The following is a 17,375-nucleotide window of genomic DNA, read 5'->3' as shown; positions in this document are numbered from 1 at the left end:
AAAAGGTGGGGGACATTTCCTTTGCGGAGGAAGTAGAGTGGCAGAGCTGAATAGGCATTTTCCATGTTTTGTTGGCCTTGCTGGTCTTTGTTGCCCTTGTCCTGTTGTCTGAAACCCTACCATGTGCTTCTTCGGATTACTCTTTTAAGGACATCTAGTAACCACCTTGTATTATCAGCGGAGATAAATTTCCATGCATCTTCATTAAGAAGAGCGCTGTCAGTGTTATGCGCAGGCAATGAAGGGGAACATTCAAACATTGCACCTACTTGCATGTAGCTGAACACCACCCCTCCCCCCACAGCAGGTAGCTATGACACTTACAGACACCGTAATTTGCACCCCTTATAAAGCCCTAGAAGTTCACATGTGAACCAGCTATAGTTACCATAGAATGTGGCAACATCAAGCAGTCAAGCAATGTGGCTGACCGAAGGTGACTCTCAGTAGAAAGTCACTTTGAGGGTTTGTGCACTTTGATATAGAAGAAATTGTTTAGAATCACTTTTACGAAACAAGTCTCCTGAATGCATTTCCAAATGTGTCTGGAGTAGTCAAGTGTGCAGACATAAAAATCAGTCTTCTCCTCCTCCCGTCGTCCCCCCCCCCCCCCAAAAAAAAAGTCCATGCCACAGCAGTGTCACAAACTTCATTGCCTGTCAACAAAAGATCCAATTCTTGATACACTAATATGTAAGGAGCGTAGACGTACATACTTACATACTACAAAGGAAATGAAAACAATGTCACCTTCTAAATCATTTTTTTAGAGGTTGAACTGTTTACTTTTCGAATACGCAACCAAAATCATCTAAACCAAAATGTTTCGAATACGCAACCAAAATCATACAAACTAAAATATAAGACTGCTCTAGATGACTAGCCTCATGTAATTTGCAAAATATGTTGCTTGTGAATACTTGAATTCTTTGTGAGATAAAACATCACTGATTGCAGTGCTGCTTCAAAGAAGCATTGTCTGACACTGCTTGAAGCTTATGGGAATTCAACACTCTGTCACATGATTTAAAAAAAAGACATGGAAAATTCATACATTTTTTTGATAAATCAGGTTTTTTTTGTATCATTTTTTTAAAAACACGATAAAGTAGACCTATCGTGCAAGAGAGATTATGGAGAGATTCTATCTTTAGTCTGGGCAAACACACAATCATTGTGCTGGCAACCTACCACCCCCCCCCCTCCACCTTTTATAGACCTAAAAAGATACCTGTCCCATTCTCTGTCTGTCATGGATGAATAGATGAAATGATTTTAGCATTAAATGATCCATGCACTTGACAAGAGAGGCCCATCTATGCTGCCATTTGTTTGCAAAGCTCATTGCCATGAACTCATTATTCTGCTGTCTTTTTTTAAACACGTTTTCTTCATTTTCCACTGTGTAATTTGGGAACCGATTATGAGGGTGCTGCTCTGTTGTTCTCCATGAGAGGAAGGCTTGAAACCCCCATTGTAGAAATAAGTCTTCATTGGACATCATATATGTGTGTATCTATACACTCCATATTACCCAAGTCGAGCTCACACTTGTCAAAAGCGTGGCTAAGTCGAAAAATTTAGTCCCTGATGGATACAAACAATTGTCTATTCAATTGTTTAAGTCAAAATTCACATAAACCAAAGGATTTTCTCCATTCCCTTGATTTCAACTTAAAGGTGCATAGTCCCGGTAGTGTAGAGGGCGCTGTTGATGATACTGCCGATCACCGTTAGCATTGATACAAAGATTACCGAAGTTGAGCTGTCATCAAGAGTAAAGTGCGTAGGTGTTGCTAAGTAACGTTGCCTTCGTTGTCTTCTCTGTGCATCGCGCAGTCTGTAGTAATGCCAGGGTGCGTGCATATGTGCTCCTTATTATGACATCACAAAAGAAGTTTGCTGAAGCTGTCATCCCCCTCAGCCAAATCATGAGCCGAACTGTGATCGGACCACTGACTACAGTGAATCGGACTTCTTCGGACTCAGGGAAGTTGGCCACAGCGTAAGCGCGAGAGAAGAGTCGATAGTGTAGGTCTCTATAGGAAACTTGCGCCGCGCGCCCGCGTACGTGTTTGACTAAAACACTGGGACCATGCACCTTTAAGTCGCATGGGGTGCTTCAATTTTGAGTGGCAGGAAATAGCTTGGATATATAGCCATGCCATGATCAGGATGACTAGATGATGATTAGAAGAGCATCATTAAGCAGCCATAATGATTGCACATGAAATATAAAAGTGTGAGACATATCACTTATAGAAATGTAAGGTTTATTGCTCATCTTCCTGGAATAGTTATATTGGTCACAGTTTCATCCATGTACAGTATATCCCCCCAAAAAATACAATCTGATTTCCTCATTGATAACTTTTAATATGATTAAACTGTTTTAATGCTATTTCAGGGTCTAAAAATGTAACATCTTACCTTTATTTTGCAGAAAACCCCATTCAGTTTGGTTAAGTGGTCACAGAAAAATGTGAATCATTATGAAGCATGTCATGGGTCTATTTCTTCCAAGTTTAGTACTTTGATGCTCTTGTTCTGCATATTATTCATGTGTAAACACAATGGACAGAACTTGGAGGGAAGGGGTTCCTGACATGCTCTACAAAGATCCTCAATTTTCTTTTACCTCTGAAGCAAATCGGATGGGGTTTTCTGTGAGATGTGGGTAATAAGCTCTAGTTTCATGTCCTGACATTACATTTGGATTGATTCACTATTTTTAAGTTTATCGTTGCAGAGGGTCCTTTTTTTTTTGGGGGGGGGGGGGTAATACAGTAGATGTGACAATGTCATAGCCCCCAAAATCTCTCATTTATTTGGACACAAAGTTCACTGAGTTTCCTTTTTGGAAATAATGTTCTTTAAGTCAAATTGATATTGGTTTGTCATTATGTGACAGTAATGACTTTTGAAACGGGAAGGGTTTTATGGTTGCTTTAATTATTGTCGAGTCAGGTAATTTGATATTTTATGCACAGACTTAATGAGATCATTTTGAGTTTATTATGACACCACCTTGTCTGATTTGGATGTAGTTGTGAACTTTCACAAAAGTATGTTGAACTTTGAAATTCCATGGCTTCTTTATTCTTGTCTAAACCTTCAGTTTCTTTCCTGTCCTTGCTATGAAAAAAAAAACCCAAAACAAACAAACAGTCAACTTGAATATAGAGTTACATTTCCTTTATTTAAGGAATTTGACTGAACTGATATTTGCACTACATGCATTACTGTATAAAAAAAGAGAAATCTTCACATGCATTTTAATTTTGCGAATTTTGTGAGAGCCAAGATTCGAAAAATTAAGATGCATGCAAAAGTTCTTGTCTAAACTGTATGCATTTAATGCTAGTGGCAATCTGCAAAAAATTCATGCTACAAAAATATCTTGCTTTACAGTATCCTATGTATGCCAAAGGCTCAGGTAAGCTATGTGAGCACTGGCACCCACTCTACTTGTGTCAATGGTCCTTTGAAAACTTGCTCTCATTATTAATCTCCTTTTTTTTTGGGGGGGGGGGGGGGGGTTCTTGGGATGCATAGGTTTAATTCAGCCAACTTCACTTTTTGTAGATATATTCCACATTGAAATTACTGATCGTTAAACTGTTCATTTTTTTTTTGTGCGTATGAACTGAACATATGTGACTCTGCACCACAAAACCAACAGAATGGAATTTTAGTTAAGGGCAGATTTTGAAAGAGCAGACTCTTAGCTTTAAAGTGATGTATGACTCAATCCAAATGGACTCTCCTAACTTATCTAAATCATGGAAAGGAAAGCACATACTCTGGAAAATTGTGAACTGAAAACAGAAGCTCTGAAGTACAGGGTCTATTCAAGCACCTAATCTTTACCAAGCCGTGCTAGCTGTGCGATGAATGGGACAAAAAACAGGATGTAAACCAGCGTAGCAAGAACTATGAAGGGATTACCAGATTAAGCTGAAATTGAGCATGCTCTATCAACACATTCTGTCTGTGATTAATGCCAACTTTAAAGGCAGTAGCATTATCCTTTCAAAAGTTATTAGAGTTGAAAGTGCAGAGTGTGCAAAGGATTTTTTTTTTTAAAGAAATGAAAAGCCGAGGTCTCTAAAAAGGCATGTCAGATCACACTACTCTACCAAAGTGGATTGTAGAAAAACTGCTGAAAACCCACTTTCCCGTTCATTTTATAATCCCAGACTTATGAATAATGTAGAAGAAGAATAGCTCTTTCAGAAAATATGGAAAACTAAAAATTGATGCAGTTGACCCATTTAACCCTTTTTTGGTCCTCACAGTAAATAAAGGGGTGCAACTTTTCTGTTGGTTTTCTGATGCACGGTCACATATTCTTAATTCAGTAATTTGGTAAACTGTCTACGGCAGTATCCAGAACATGAAAATGTCTTTTGCCAGTGAGCATCAGTCAACAACTCATTTAGTGGTAACAATCTGATGAGAATGAACTTACTACTGTACGAGCTGAAATTTTCGCAGTGGTTTTATTTTCACGAATTTCGCGAATCGCCTTTGAACCGCAAAAATAACAACACATGAAAATAACAACGCCTAATAACTAAGTTCCGTTAGACCCTCGCCACCGCGAAATTAACAACACGCGAAAATGTCCTCCAAGTAGCAATACGCAAAAATATCTGTACGTGAAAATTTCAGCTCATACAGTATCTTACTAAGTGAAACACGAAAATGATGATGATGAAATGAACAGGCAACATCTATACCAACTGTGGAAGTGAGAATAGATTTCACCTTCCTTAAATTTTAGTACTACTACAAAGGTTACATTGTAGTGACATTTACATTTCTGCATTTTGCCATTCTCCCTGATTTGTGCACTCTGTACCTGCATAAATAATTTGTTTTCCCTTTTGTCAAACCCATGTTGTTAACTGCACAAGGGTTGTCCACCTGTCTTGATGTGTCTGCCCCATTGCATTTGTTGCTGTGTTTGTTTGTTTGTTTGTGTGTTTGTTTGTTTTTCATTTATCCATTAATCTGCATACAGATTGGCAATCTCACTCCGGAAATTGTCTTGACATTTCATTTTATTTTCATTTGGGTGGCATAAATTGTAATTTGCCAATTTCTATTTGAGGTTGGGTGCTTTTAGTCGATTCTTGGTTTATTTCGAACGTTGAAACACACACCGCGTGATTTCAGAAAACATTTTTCATATGCGTGCGTTTAGATTGAATCAATGTCCTGAGACAGTATCATTTTGTAAATGCTGGCTCGCTTTCTACTATGTCAATAAATGTGGTGTACATTTCGTGGGGCCCAGTGGAATTAATGTGACAAAGATCTGCAAGGATATTGGCACAAGCCAAGTTATTGCGAGTATACTGTGTCAGTATGTCATGAAAGCTTTCCATTAACTGTGTGTCGCTTGCAGGTATGTCTGAAATTTCTCTTATATATATATGTATATATATATATATATATATATTTATATATATATATTCTATGTTTTTCTAGATTGATTGATTACTTATGATCGCTGTAATGGCAAGAAATTGAAGATGCATGTAGCAGTTGTCCCCCCCCCCCCCCCCCCCCCCCCCCCCATCAAAAAAAAAAAAAAAAAAAACGGATGGGCCTCTCCAGTGTAAACTACCTTTTACATCATGGAGAGCCCAATCAAATTTCATAGTACGAGGAATGCCAAATGGCTTCAGAATGTATAGACTCTCACCTCTTCAAGTATGCAAAGTATCGGGGGGGGGGGGGGGAAGAAACATGTTGGTAAAAAGTACCATTGTCCTATTTGGACGAAGCAATTTTTGGATTGAATGGTTAGCAAAAACAGCATTGTGTTTTTACTGTCTGATAAAGGAAAGTGCAACTCGTAGCATTTGAACAGCTGCGAATGAACCTCTTTAGCTTCACACATGACAGAAACCCGCATGTGTGCCATTACCAAGTTCATGGCAATCTGGGTCATGCTTGGTAGCCTCAGTGCTGTTTTTTTTCCCTCTTTTTAAAAAAAATATTTTACCATGAGATATGTATAGCAAATGCACAATGCTAACATTTGCAGAGAACAATGTGGGTTGCCACACTTGTGGGGCTATTCCTCGGAGGCAGGGAAGCAAAAGGACGTTACACTATTGCAGATGGCATGAAACAGAGGATAGACCTGGCAGATAGCCGAAAAAGGGCAGATAGATGTGGAACTCAAAAAAGGCTGACAGACAAACAAGGAAAATAATGACAAGGTATATAAACAAATGAAAAACGGCTTTGTGTAGCAGTAGCTTGTTCAAGAATAATGAACAGTACGCCAACCCTTCCCACTCATCATCATCAAAATGATCAGAACACCATTCATACTATCTTTTGCAGTCCTGTCACCACATTTACAAGCATCATCATCAGTGGTTATGTCGTTGGCAGCAGCAGCATTACATAATTGGTTGTGATGTTATGGTTATACCATGTTCCCGCTGGCCACGGCAGCAGAGACTCCAACCCCAATCACCTTCTGATCTGGAGATTCTCCCGTCCGAAACCCCTAGCAAACGGGAGACTCCAAGTTGATGTGTGCGAAGCGCGAAGTTCCTAGGATTCTAGATGTTCTCTGGTGCTTTCTTAGGCTTATTTCTTCAACACACGATAGCAATAAGTAAGAAATCCTTTCCACCGGGAGACACAGAGCCAGGGCGGGAGAAATCAAATCTCAAGCGGGAGAACGGGAGATTTTGCAAAAATGGGCTTTCGGCGGGAGATCTCCTGTCGAGAACGGGAGAGTTGGAGTCTCTGTGGCAGTCCCATTTCAGGCCACTGTGGACAAAATGGAATGGACATGAGACATTAACACAGCGGGGCGAGATGAGCAAACGTGACATGCCGTGATTGCCATGGATGCCTTGTCAGATTTTTACACTGTCCAAAAATTTGCCACACCAGTCACGGTGCTAATGAGAAACTTAGAAGGCTGTAACAAAACGGGGTGAATGAAGCAAAACCTGACAGCTTGTAATAGGCGTAACAAAACTCTCATGTGCCCTGTAGCTGGACGTAACAAGAAATGTGTACTAGTACTCTAGCCTGACTAGATGCCATGACAGCGGTGCCTGACAGTTAAAATGTTCACTGGAGTGAGGACTGGAATGAATAAGACTAAGATTATGGTGGGGGCAAAAAGGGACAGTGGATCTCCTATCCAGGCGATCTGAGTTTCGGGCAAACGGGCTGCCGTGGCCGCCGGGAACATGGCATAAATGTAGCATAACCCATGTGATAATCGATAATACAACCTGTAACTGGTATAGTACGCCGGGGATCCAGTGTACACCCCCTGGTTCCCCTGGCATATATGCAGGAAGTGCAATACATTACAAAGATCATTGTGAGGAGTAATCATTATTGGAACATGAGGGGGTTGGTGCTTTCAGAGATTGTTTATGTTGTAAAAAGAGCGCATTGTCGGTCGAACACTAGCATGTTCCTTTTAACGACATTACAAAAGAACAAAAGAAATGACAAAGATGGCACAAGTATGTTGCTTACTTCTACTGGTATGGTAATATATATGACCTAGGATAATTAGAAGTTGATAGATGTATTTCAGGTTGGGAGTGGGGGGGGGGGGGGGGGGTGTCAGTATGAAGAACATACCCAGAAAGTGACTAGAGGTATATCTAAAATCCACTTGTTGCCACAAGTGTGGCTGGAACTGGTTGGTACCAGTTAGGGCAGATCTGTACAAGAAAACATTCTCATTATGTTTCTTGGTTAATATGACAGCTATCAAGTCTTGTACCTGCATATTGTTGCTTTTCTGGGTAGCTGAAGTCATTATTTATCTAAGTTAATAGCCCAAAACTTGTGTCAGGAACCTGCAAATATACCAGATAGACCAAATATTTCATTTGGAATATCTATCTATACTGGTTTAGCGTGGGAATAAATACAAGGCATATCACATACTTCTGGAAATATGCGAGTCGTATATATATATATCGTCGCTTGGGCGACAAGACCTCGTATCTACAAAATGTCAAATGTTCAGGAGAGCCAAAAACAAGGCGGCCAAAGCACTGTGGTGAACGGGATAGCCTTTCCTTTGATATGCCGTGGTGGCTTCATTTTTGGAGTTAGACAGTTGGGATTTGGACAGGACAACACTTAACCCATTATTTGACCATTAATCCAAAAAAGTCATTTTCACAAAAATTGCAGATACAAGGTCTTGTCACCCCTGCGACGATATATTAGTTTCTGCCAAAGAGGGAAATTGAATGCAAACATCAGTGTTCCTTTCCACAGCAAGCTCCTTTCCAAGAAAGCGAATAACCGTGTCCTGCAGAACGTATGTGCCGAGACCGTGTCTCATTGCAAGAATGTCACACGAAAGTCATTGAATTGGCCAATGAACCTACCATTTATCGGTATCCCCTTTCGAAAGAAAAGGATAGTTGAATCACAATACACAGAAAACAACAACTTGTGGTTTTAAAAGTGAATGGATGTTTGCCGGGGGGGGGGGGGGGGGGGGGGGGGGGGGGTGGGAATATGAATATTCTACAAGCTAGTGGAGACTGTGCTGTAAATAGACAGGGTAGTTTCATGTCTTCCAAAAACCAGAAATAAGAACGATTATGATCTGATTTGAGAAAAAAGGAGAGAGAGTGGAAAAAAAGAGAGACAGTAATAGCAGCTGAAATTGAATTGTCACTTGATACTTCTTTCCTACCTGGGTATTATCTGTAGTATCACAAACAAACGAGTAGCTAGAAAGATAGATTTACTACGCAGCCCTTAGATTTCACCCTGAGGCAGTGAATGTTGTGGTCCCTGGGAAAAGACACCACGCTCACTGACTCATACAATGATCTCCTTGCGATTTCTTTACTGACACATGAGAGAGCACATCTGCTCATGGGTTGCCCGGGTTTTTTTTTTAGCGGATGAAGTTGGTCTTATTCCTGTAAATTCAATCTCACTGTAATTAATCTCTCTTGGGAGTTCATGTGCATGTTTTTGCATCGCCATAAATGTGCATGTGTATAGATGAAACAGTGGTAGGAATGTTGTCATCTGCCATGTGCACTATATTCTGCATGACCCGCCGCGTGTTACTAGCGAACACTTGGGTGTTTTGGCGACGCTGAGTGAGAGAACAAAAAATTAATCTCTCTCAGAAAACATCTTCTCTTACATCCAGCTTCTACCAGCCATTCCCAAGAGTCTTGCGAATATAGCAGAGCCAGTGTAATGAAAGAGAGCACTTGTGCCGCAATGACTCTTCTTTTTGACCTTTTTTTTTGCCATGGTGTAAACCCCCTGCATGCCACATTATTCTGAGACAGCAACGTAGTCATGCCATGGGAAAACATTGTCTTTTGAATCTGTGTTACTTTTGTAGATTTTTGTTACCCTGGACATGTAATGAGCAAAGTTGTAGAAAAAATGCCAAGCTCTGCTTTGATGTAAATTGTAGACAAATCATTTTCGTTCAAATGACCTCTAGCTACATTATTGAAGAGGCATGACTTTTGCACGCAAAACAGTGACAGAAACTTAGAATTTACTCGCAAATCTAGTAGGCAACACTGCTTGATAGGCAATCACCACATAGAATGCATTGCTACATATGACAGGAAGGGAATTGCGAGAAACGTGTTCATTGTACCATGGCATTTGGCGATTTATTGATCGGTTCTGGCGGGTTTGTGCGTTTGAACAGAATATGCGAACTTGGCATGCCCTCGACTGAGTCAAGCGTGCGAACGTGGCACATAAAGAGTTAATGCTTTAATGTGGCTCCCACTAGGGAACCAATAGCAGCACCTGATAGATTCTAAATTTGACAGTCATGTGTCTGAATCACTAACTCATTCAATTAAAATGCTTTAAACAAAAAAAAAAACAACAAACAAACAATGAGACAAGATTCAACCCCAAGCTGTATAACAGAAATACAGATATGAATCTGAATTGCCAACTCATTCAGGTGAAACCATCGACAAATCAATCAAAGCGAGACAAGATATTAAGAATTCAACCCCAAAGTGTAATTAAATCAAAAGAATAGGAGATCGAAAGAGCAGTGAGAGGGAAAAAAAAATGAGAAAGAGGAAGAAGCAGAAAATAAACAGAGAGAGGCCTTCTGCTGCAGCATTATTAGCATTAACCACTGAATAGTAGCCTTCGCTCACTGTTGAAGAAATGTTGATGTTGGTTTAGATGGTGTTTTATCTAATCTTTGCTTCAGTGGAAAGTGACGTTGAGGAAAAGGAGGTCAGTGAAGAGGGTGAAGACATGAGGGAGGACCGGATGGGGGATGGGATGGGATGGGATGGGGAGGGAGTCTTGTAGCATTTTGCAGCAGCCACTAAATCGCAGCTGTCTCTCACCGTGGAATAAATATTGACTACATGCAAGTGTGATGCAAATATAGGCTCATTGTCCATGGTTTTAAGGCTCCCTTGCCTTCTTCCTACACTACCTGCTTGCTCCGAGTGTTCCTCTGGCCCAAAAGTTGGTTTTAGAAGGAAAAGAACAAAGATCAAAGATTTAATGAGGAAAGCAACAACAGGCTATACGAAACATTTATCCTATGTTTAGTGCTTGCAAAGATATTTGTTCTTAGGACTTCAAACATATTTTCAAACATCCTCAGAGAAAATATACCGCTGTTACCTTGACAGATGCTTACCACATTTTGTTGAATCATTTCTTTTTTTCCTTCATACAGGTCATGAAAATGTGCATTTCCTGCATATGAGTTACAAATAGGAGTGTAACCTTTTTCTGGAATGTTGAAAGCTATTTTGAAAGGAGAATTCAGGCATAGAAGTATTGACTAGTCACATATTAGTGGCAATGTCAGAGAGGATAAGTCCAATATTCTTAACATTTCATTTGTCCCTGAAGGCTGATTTGTTTGGGTTTTTTTTTTTTGTGGGATTTTGTTTTTTGTTGTTGCATCTTTAATTTTTCATCCCAATGATTTCAAATATCATCAGAAGACTCACACTTTTTGAACTAATGTCATTAGGCCACACTGCCTCACTGAGTTATGACTTGAGAAATAAGTGGCATTCCTCTTGATTATCAAATGAGTCATTATCATGATTTTGACAGCAAAATTGCCAGATTGATTAGAATTAAGAATAATGCAAATCATATATATATATATATATTTTTTTTTTTTTTTTTTTTTTTTTGGCTACAACATGCAAGGCAGAGATGAACCCACAAGTGATGAGTTTTCCCTTTAAAACCATAAGACCTCTGAAATCTGCTGATGAAGTTGCTCATGTTGAGGTCGCATGTAAAGTCAGTGAATGGAACTCCCACACAAAAACCATTATGCCTGTTTCAGTATAAACCGATAATGGCAACATACAGACATGCATTCTTCTTTGCGAATTCCTGATAGAAAGATAAAAACATGCTCTAATGAGTGCACTTTAAAAAAGCAAATTTTGGAAATGTGGGAGTGGCACAGATGTTATACGTATGATGAATGTACCTTTTTCATATTCTCCTTCTGTAACAGACACACTCATTTTAATTTAAGCCAAACTTTAACAATGGAAAGAATGAATTAGCTTGACAGAAGTGTGATATTTACTTTGCCAATGTGATCAGCCTCCTCCCATTTCTGCTTTCAAGGTGCCTTTAACATCTCCTAAACATGTCAACTGAAATGCAGTTTTCCAAGTCATTCCACTCGAGTGCACAAAACTACACGGCGAGGCTTTTTTGTCTACCTGCAATTTGCACTCCCCATCCGTTGGCAAGGATGCAAGGATTGGTTTCGCCTATTGTTGCGTTAGCAGTTTGGCACGGAGTCAAAACTTGGCCCATGTTTGTGAAGAGGAGAGTTAAAGAGAGTGAGAAGAAAAAGTGACGTTCAGCCAAACATCCCAACCAACCTTTCTTCGGAGATGCGTATGAATAGATGCAAGGTTGAAACCGAGAAAATACCATTGTCAGATCCCTCTTGATACAGTAAACTGAATTGAGCAGTGACAGCAGGTGACTGTATTCTAAAGCTTGCAGGGAAAAAAAAAAGGAGACTGAATGTCTCTCTTATGGATCGGATTAAAGAGCTGAGTTCTATCTGAGATCTTTCCATGTCTCATTCTTCAAACAATTCTTTGGCAAGAAGAAGGCATACGTGCCAAACTCTGTACTTCCGACTGCACAAAGCCTTCGTTCGATGTTATCGGGCACATGTATAGTCTGTATGAGCAAGTCGTTGGAAAATGGCCAGCACAACCGGTTTTGAGAACAAGCTTTGCGGAAAAAGGAAATGGGGTGAAGAAAGTTATCTCCTTTGCGAATGTTATGGCCTTACATATTAGATATGATGCTTTGTATCTATATGAAAGTGAATCCATAATTACTTGAGGCCACATTATGTCCTTATAGCTAATTGGTAGTTATCAACTTTAGCAGTAAAACAAGGAGCTGCAACACATGCCTTGCCATAATGACATACGTATAACCATTTTTATTCCTCCGCCATGAAGTGTTGCTGGAGGCATTACGTTTTCGGGTTGTCCGTCCTCCGTCCGTCCGTCCTTCCGTGTGTAATCACTTTTGTGGACAGCGTAACTAAAAAACTGTTCGATGTATCCTCGTGAAACTTGGTATGTATATATACGGGTGGGCGAAGTTGTGCCTATTAGCTTTTGGGTGCCCATGCTCAAGGTCAAAGGTCAAAAGGTCAAGGTCAAATGCTCAAAATTGCACTACTTCTCCCATATCTCCGCAATGCCTGAAGGTATTTTCTTGAAGCTTAGTGTATACATGTACTACCAAATACATTTTCTCCAGAGAGAGTTTTGGGTCATGAGGTCGAAGGTCGAGGGTCAAGTAAAAATGTATAAATTTCTCTTTTATTCTCCATATCTCGCAAATGGTTCAAGTTATCTTCATGAAACTTGGTACATATGCATGTACTGACTGGCAGTGATTATCTAGGGAATTTGGGGGTCAGGGGTCAAAGGTCAAGGTCAACTCCTCAAAAATTCACTATTTTCCCTCATATTTATGCAATGCCTGTAGGATTTCTCTTGAAACTTAATACATACATATATTACCCAATCAAAATTCCCTGGGAAGTTTCTTGCCCAAAGGTCAAAGGTCAAAGGGTCACAGCTGAAGTGAAAGTGCTAAATTTTACTTCTTCCTCCATATCTCAAAAGTGACTCAAGGTATCATGATGAAACTTAGTACATATTTATGCATGTTCTACTTGACAGTGATTCTCTTGGGAATTTTAGGGTCATAGGTCAAAAGTCAAAGGCCAGGCTAAAATGCAAAAATTTCATTATTTAACACTGAAATTATACGTTTTTCCATACCTTGAAAATTACTCAATGCATAGTTAACTTATAGAAAGTCAAGTAAAAAATCCTCAAATCCCCAAATACATGTACCTGCACTCTTAGACAATGGTAGCAAACCTAGTTCAAGGAAAGCGAACATTCAACAAATTTGTAACGAACCTGTCATTTTGATATGTGAAACTGTCATCACACACTGTCAAGACATTGTACTAAAGACCTACATGTATTTGGAGAACCATGCATAAAGGCGGAGGCATACCAGTTGCCATAGCGACATTTCCAGTTGTTAAATACGAAACATCATATCTATTCCCTGTGAGCGACTACATGTATTTCTTTTTTCCTTTAATATTAAAGTTTTTTTTTTTTTTGCCCATGATATATATATTTCTTTATCATGGCTACTACTAAAACACTGAATAATCAGTGCTTATGTGTGTCGATGTAGGGCAACTTGTCAATTGGTTGCAATAACTGTTTTTGTTGTTTCTTTTTAGGGGTACAAGTACACTTAACATGGATTCATTCAATGACTTACCTGATAAGGCATTGTAAAGAAAGTAAAATGTAGCATCTTGCTTTGAATGGTATATTCCATGGGTTTTATTTCGTTACAACAAAGTAAAAATCCAGGTCCCGAAATTCTTATCATCAAAGTCCATGGTGCAAAATTCCCTTTGGTTATAACGAAATTCGATTTAACAAAAGAAAATTGCTCATCCCAATGACTTCATTAGAGTGGAATTCGCCAGTATCACTCTTATTCTTTCTCCATCTCATTAACTCTATTTCTGTGTTCTCTCTTTTTCTGCCTTGTCAACCTATGCACCCACATCCAGACTTCCCAGTGGTTGTCAGTACCTGTTTGAGGCCCATGATGCCCGTCGCATGATGTACTGGGTGTGTCGCCTTGATGCTGCCGCCGCTGTGGCGTCGACAGGGCTGATGCTGCTACCAACCCAGTCCCACAGGGGAAGTGCCTCCACTGCCGCCTCCGTGCGTCCCCAGCGACCGGCCACCATCACCACGGCACCGCCGGAGGAGAACGGATCCCCGTCGAAGACGCAGCGGCTGCGGAACTTCATCAAGGGGGGTATGTCGGTGCTGCGCAAGTAGGGCCCTGCAGCATTCAGGAGTAACTGGAATGAGAGGTTGCAAGCATAATTGCTCTTACTGCTGACTTTAAAGGTTGTATTTCCCTTTTGCAACCGTCACAAAATTTGGCATAGTTGAAGAATAGTGTCTCCTAACATCGTGTATGAAATCTTATGGTAATACACCTCAAGAGTTTTTAAAAAGGAAATGAAAACTATAAACTCCACTGTAACTCGAGAATATTCTCCCCCTTTGTACGAAAGATAACAGATCGGGGGTCCAAATTAATTTGCTGGAAAGCTATGGTATTATTTCGCCCGCCAACATAAAGATGTTTTCCAGTTGTACGATTCTGAGAAAAGGTCTGAATTTACCTACCTCTACAGTATACCAGCTCATGCAAGGAATCTAATTTGAAGGTTGGCAAAAGGGACACACAACACACGACTTTAGGTTTGATGAAAAGAGAAATTCATTATATGAGCCTCTGCCCATGATTCATATCAGATAATTTATATATGTTATATTCCAATCAAACATTCCACAAGCTGTTTCTAACACTACTTTTTTATGCATTTGTTGGCTCTTCTGTTTATGCTTTGATAATTCTTTTTGCCTCTTTAGTGTTTGTTTGTTTGTTTTATCATATTTGAAAAGATATGTCATTGCCTCTGAGATCATATTGTCTATTTAAGAAAAAGGAAATTATATTGAATGAATGCAGATTAGTGTTTTGAAGGACGTACAGGTATGGATGCATTACCATGTTAATGCAAATGAGTATCTAAACGTTGTATGTGCCCTGTAGCATTGATAACATTTCAGCACCTAAGCGTATACAATATCTCTACAGTTTCAATTCCTTAAGCCATGATAGAACTACTGAAAAGAAAGAAAGAATTAAAAGAAAAAAAAACCCCAAAAAACAGAGTCTCCTAAACCCATATATTATGTAAACTGCATTTTGGATGACAGTATGTAATTATCATTATTCATCTCCGTACTTCATAACATTGGCTTATATTTCATATCTTTATTTCAAAAATATTGCACCTATGCATGCTGAAAACTACAGCAGAAGGGATGAACAGTTTTATTCCAACAAGTCAAGCAAAGATAAACAATGCAATTTTGATTTCAGGAAATAAAGTGTCAATACCTTCATGTAAGCACAGCATGTAATTCTAAATGTTGACTTTGGAAACTTAAAGATTAAAAATGTAAGTTTTTATCCACAGCAATTCTGTAGAATGAAACACATTCACATGAGAATTTATGTAATTTGGTTGCATTTGAACTTTCTTCAAAGCATGTGATGTTTGCATTAAAGAATGCGGTGTACATTCAGTTCAGAATGGCATCATCCGAAATGCAATTTTGGTCGGTTTCAGACACGGGCATCATATTTTTATTACTTTTTTGTACAAGTGCGTCCTCATTCTGTCAGGCTGTGTTTCTGGGGGACCCTTCCCTGGGACAGCCTGATACCCGTACCCATCCCACAATTGGGTTGGGTTTGGCAAAGTGCATATTGCTCGACAAAACCGAGCACCTGATGCACCCGAGAGCACAACAGCAACAAAATAAAGATGCCGCTTCTACAGTAAGACGAAACAAGCATACACCAATGACACAGCATTATTTAGCATAAAACACATGGTGAACTCAAAGATATGCTCACCTCTTTTGTCCAGTAGCATCGAAAACAATTTATTGATTTATATATATATATACATATCGTGATTAAGCTGTAAGTTTTAAAGGATTCACTTCACATCAGCCCTGTCTATATAATTGAAGACTGCCCTATTGTCAGTGTGCATTACATGTGTTCATGCTTTGTGTTGTGTTTTTTTAATCCTCTATGGAGAAGGGACATATCCATTTTTAGTGATACCTTTACTACATGGTGAATACAGCATGGTATATACTTTAATTCCACCTGAGTGGCCTTCTGTCAATAGTACCCCCCCCCCCCCAATAATATTTTTCAGAACAATGTGCAACAAACCTTTCATAGTCTGGTAAATAATCTGGCCACCTGGTATTTGCTGTTGCACGCTAGATGGGAGAATGATATAGGTTTGGAGAAAGCACTGAAACAAAGATTAAAGATCAGCAACAGTTTTATTACATTCACACAAACAGGAAGAAACTTCTGCCCATTTGAATGACTTTAAAGATGCATAGACCCAGTTCAGCGGACTCATGGAAATGAGTCTAAGGCTGCGTTTATCTAACTTGAGAGAGAGAATCACATTTCAAAACGCATTTGGAACGGTGTTTGTAAACGTGGTTTGAAACGCGATTCTCGGGGAGCCGCGTTTATCTAACTATCATACAATCGCGACTCGAGTGGTGTCACTGCGCAGCTGCTTTGCACCGTTTGACCCGGGAAGTAAAGGTCAACTGCATACCAGCAAACATGCCTCCTCAGTCACACACAAATAATGGGTAGAGAGCACAACCGGAAACAGCTGGGATTTGACCTTGATATAAACGGGTTTTGAAAACGGCATTGCGTTTATCTACTCACAGAAAGGCGATCGTGGTCTCAAACATGTTTCAAAATGCCCTTTGAAAGGCGTTTCAAAACGGCGTTTCTAAACGCGTTTGAAAACACGGTTGCGTTTATCTAACCCCTGAAAATGCCTCGAACGCGTTTAGGATCGTGATTCTGCCTCAGAAATTTTTTTAGATAAACGCAGCCTGAGCGTAAGCACTAAAGAGGAGTCCCTGCGTAGGTGTCTGTAGGAAACTAGCACCGTCCTTCCACATACGCATTCGGCTAAACCACTGGGTCTATGTGCCTTTAACCGTGCTATCTAATGGTATGGAAAATGTTCAAATCGTCATTAAAAAAACTTGTTGCTTATAGCATGAAACATCATTTAGTTCACATTTTTTTAATGCATACATGTCTTGTAGATGTATCAGGGATATCATATTATT

The 17,375-nt window shown here is 39.6% G+C and overlaps 1 protein-coding gene across 1 annotated transcript in view; it reads left to right on the top strand.

Annotated features, from left to right (window-relative positions):
• The window catches only part of LOC139719364 (uncharacterized), a 79,326-nt gene extending 64,756 nt beyond the window's left edge, over positions 1-14,570 (top strand). The window contains exon 13 of the mRNA XM_071630779.1: positions 14,168-14,570. Coding sequence (XP_071486880.1) covers positions 14,168-14,444 — 277 coding nt within the window. The 3' untranslated portion in view covers positions 14,445-14,570. The remainder of the gene's footprint in view (positions 1-14,167) is intronic.
• Positions 14,571-17,375: the final 2,805 nt, after the last annotated feature.

This window comes from Diadema antillarum, unplaced genomic scaffold (assembly GCF_040938485.1).
Source record: "Diadema antillarum isolate AM-2024a unplaced genomic scaffold, OU_Dant_1.0 scf00000109, whole genome shotgun sequence".
Taxonomy (NCBI): Eukaryota; Metazoa; Echinodermata; class Echinoidea; order Diadematoida; family Diadematidae; genus Diadema; species Diadema antillarum.
The sequence above is the reverse complement of the archived record's forward strand: the minus strand, read 5'-3'. Positions and strand labels throughout refer to the sequence as shown.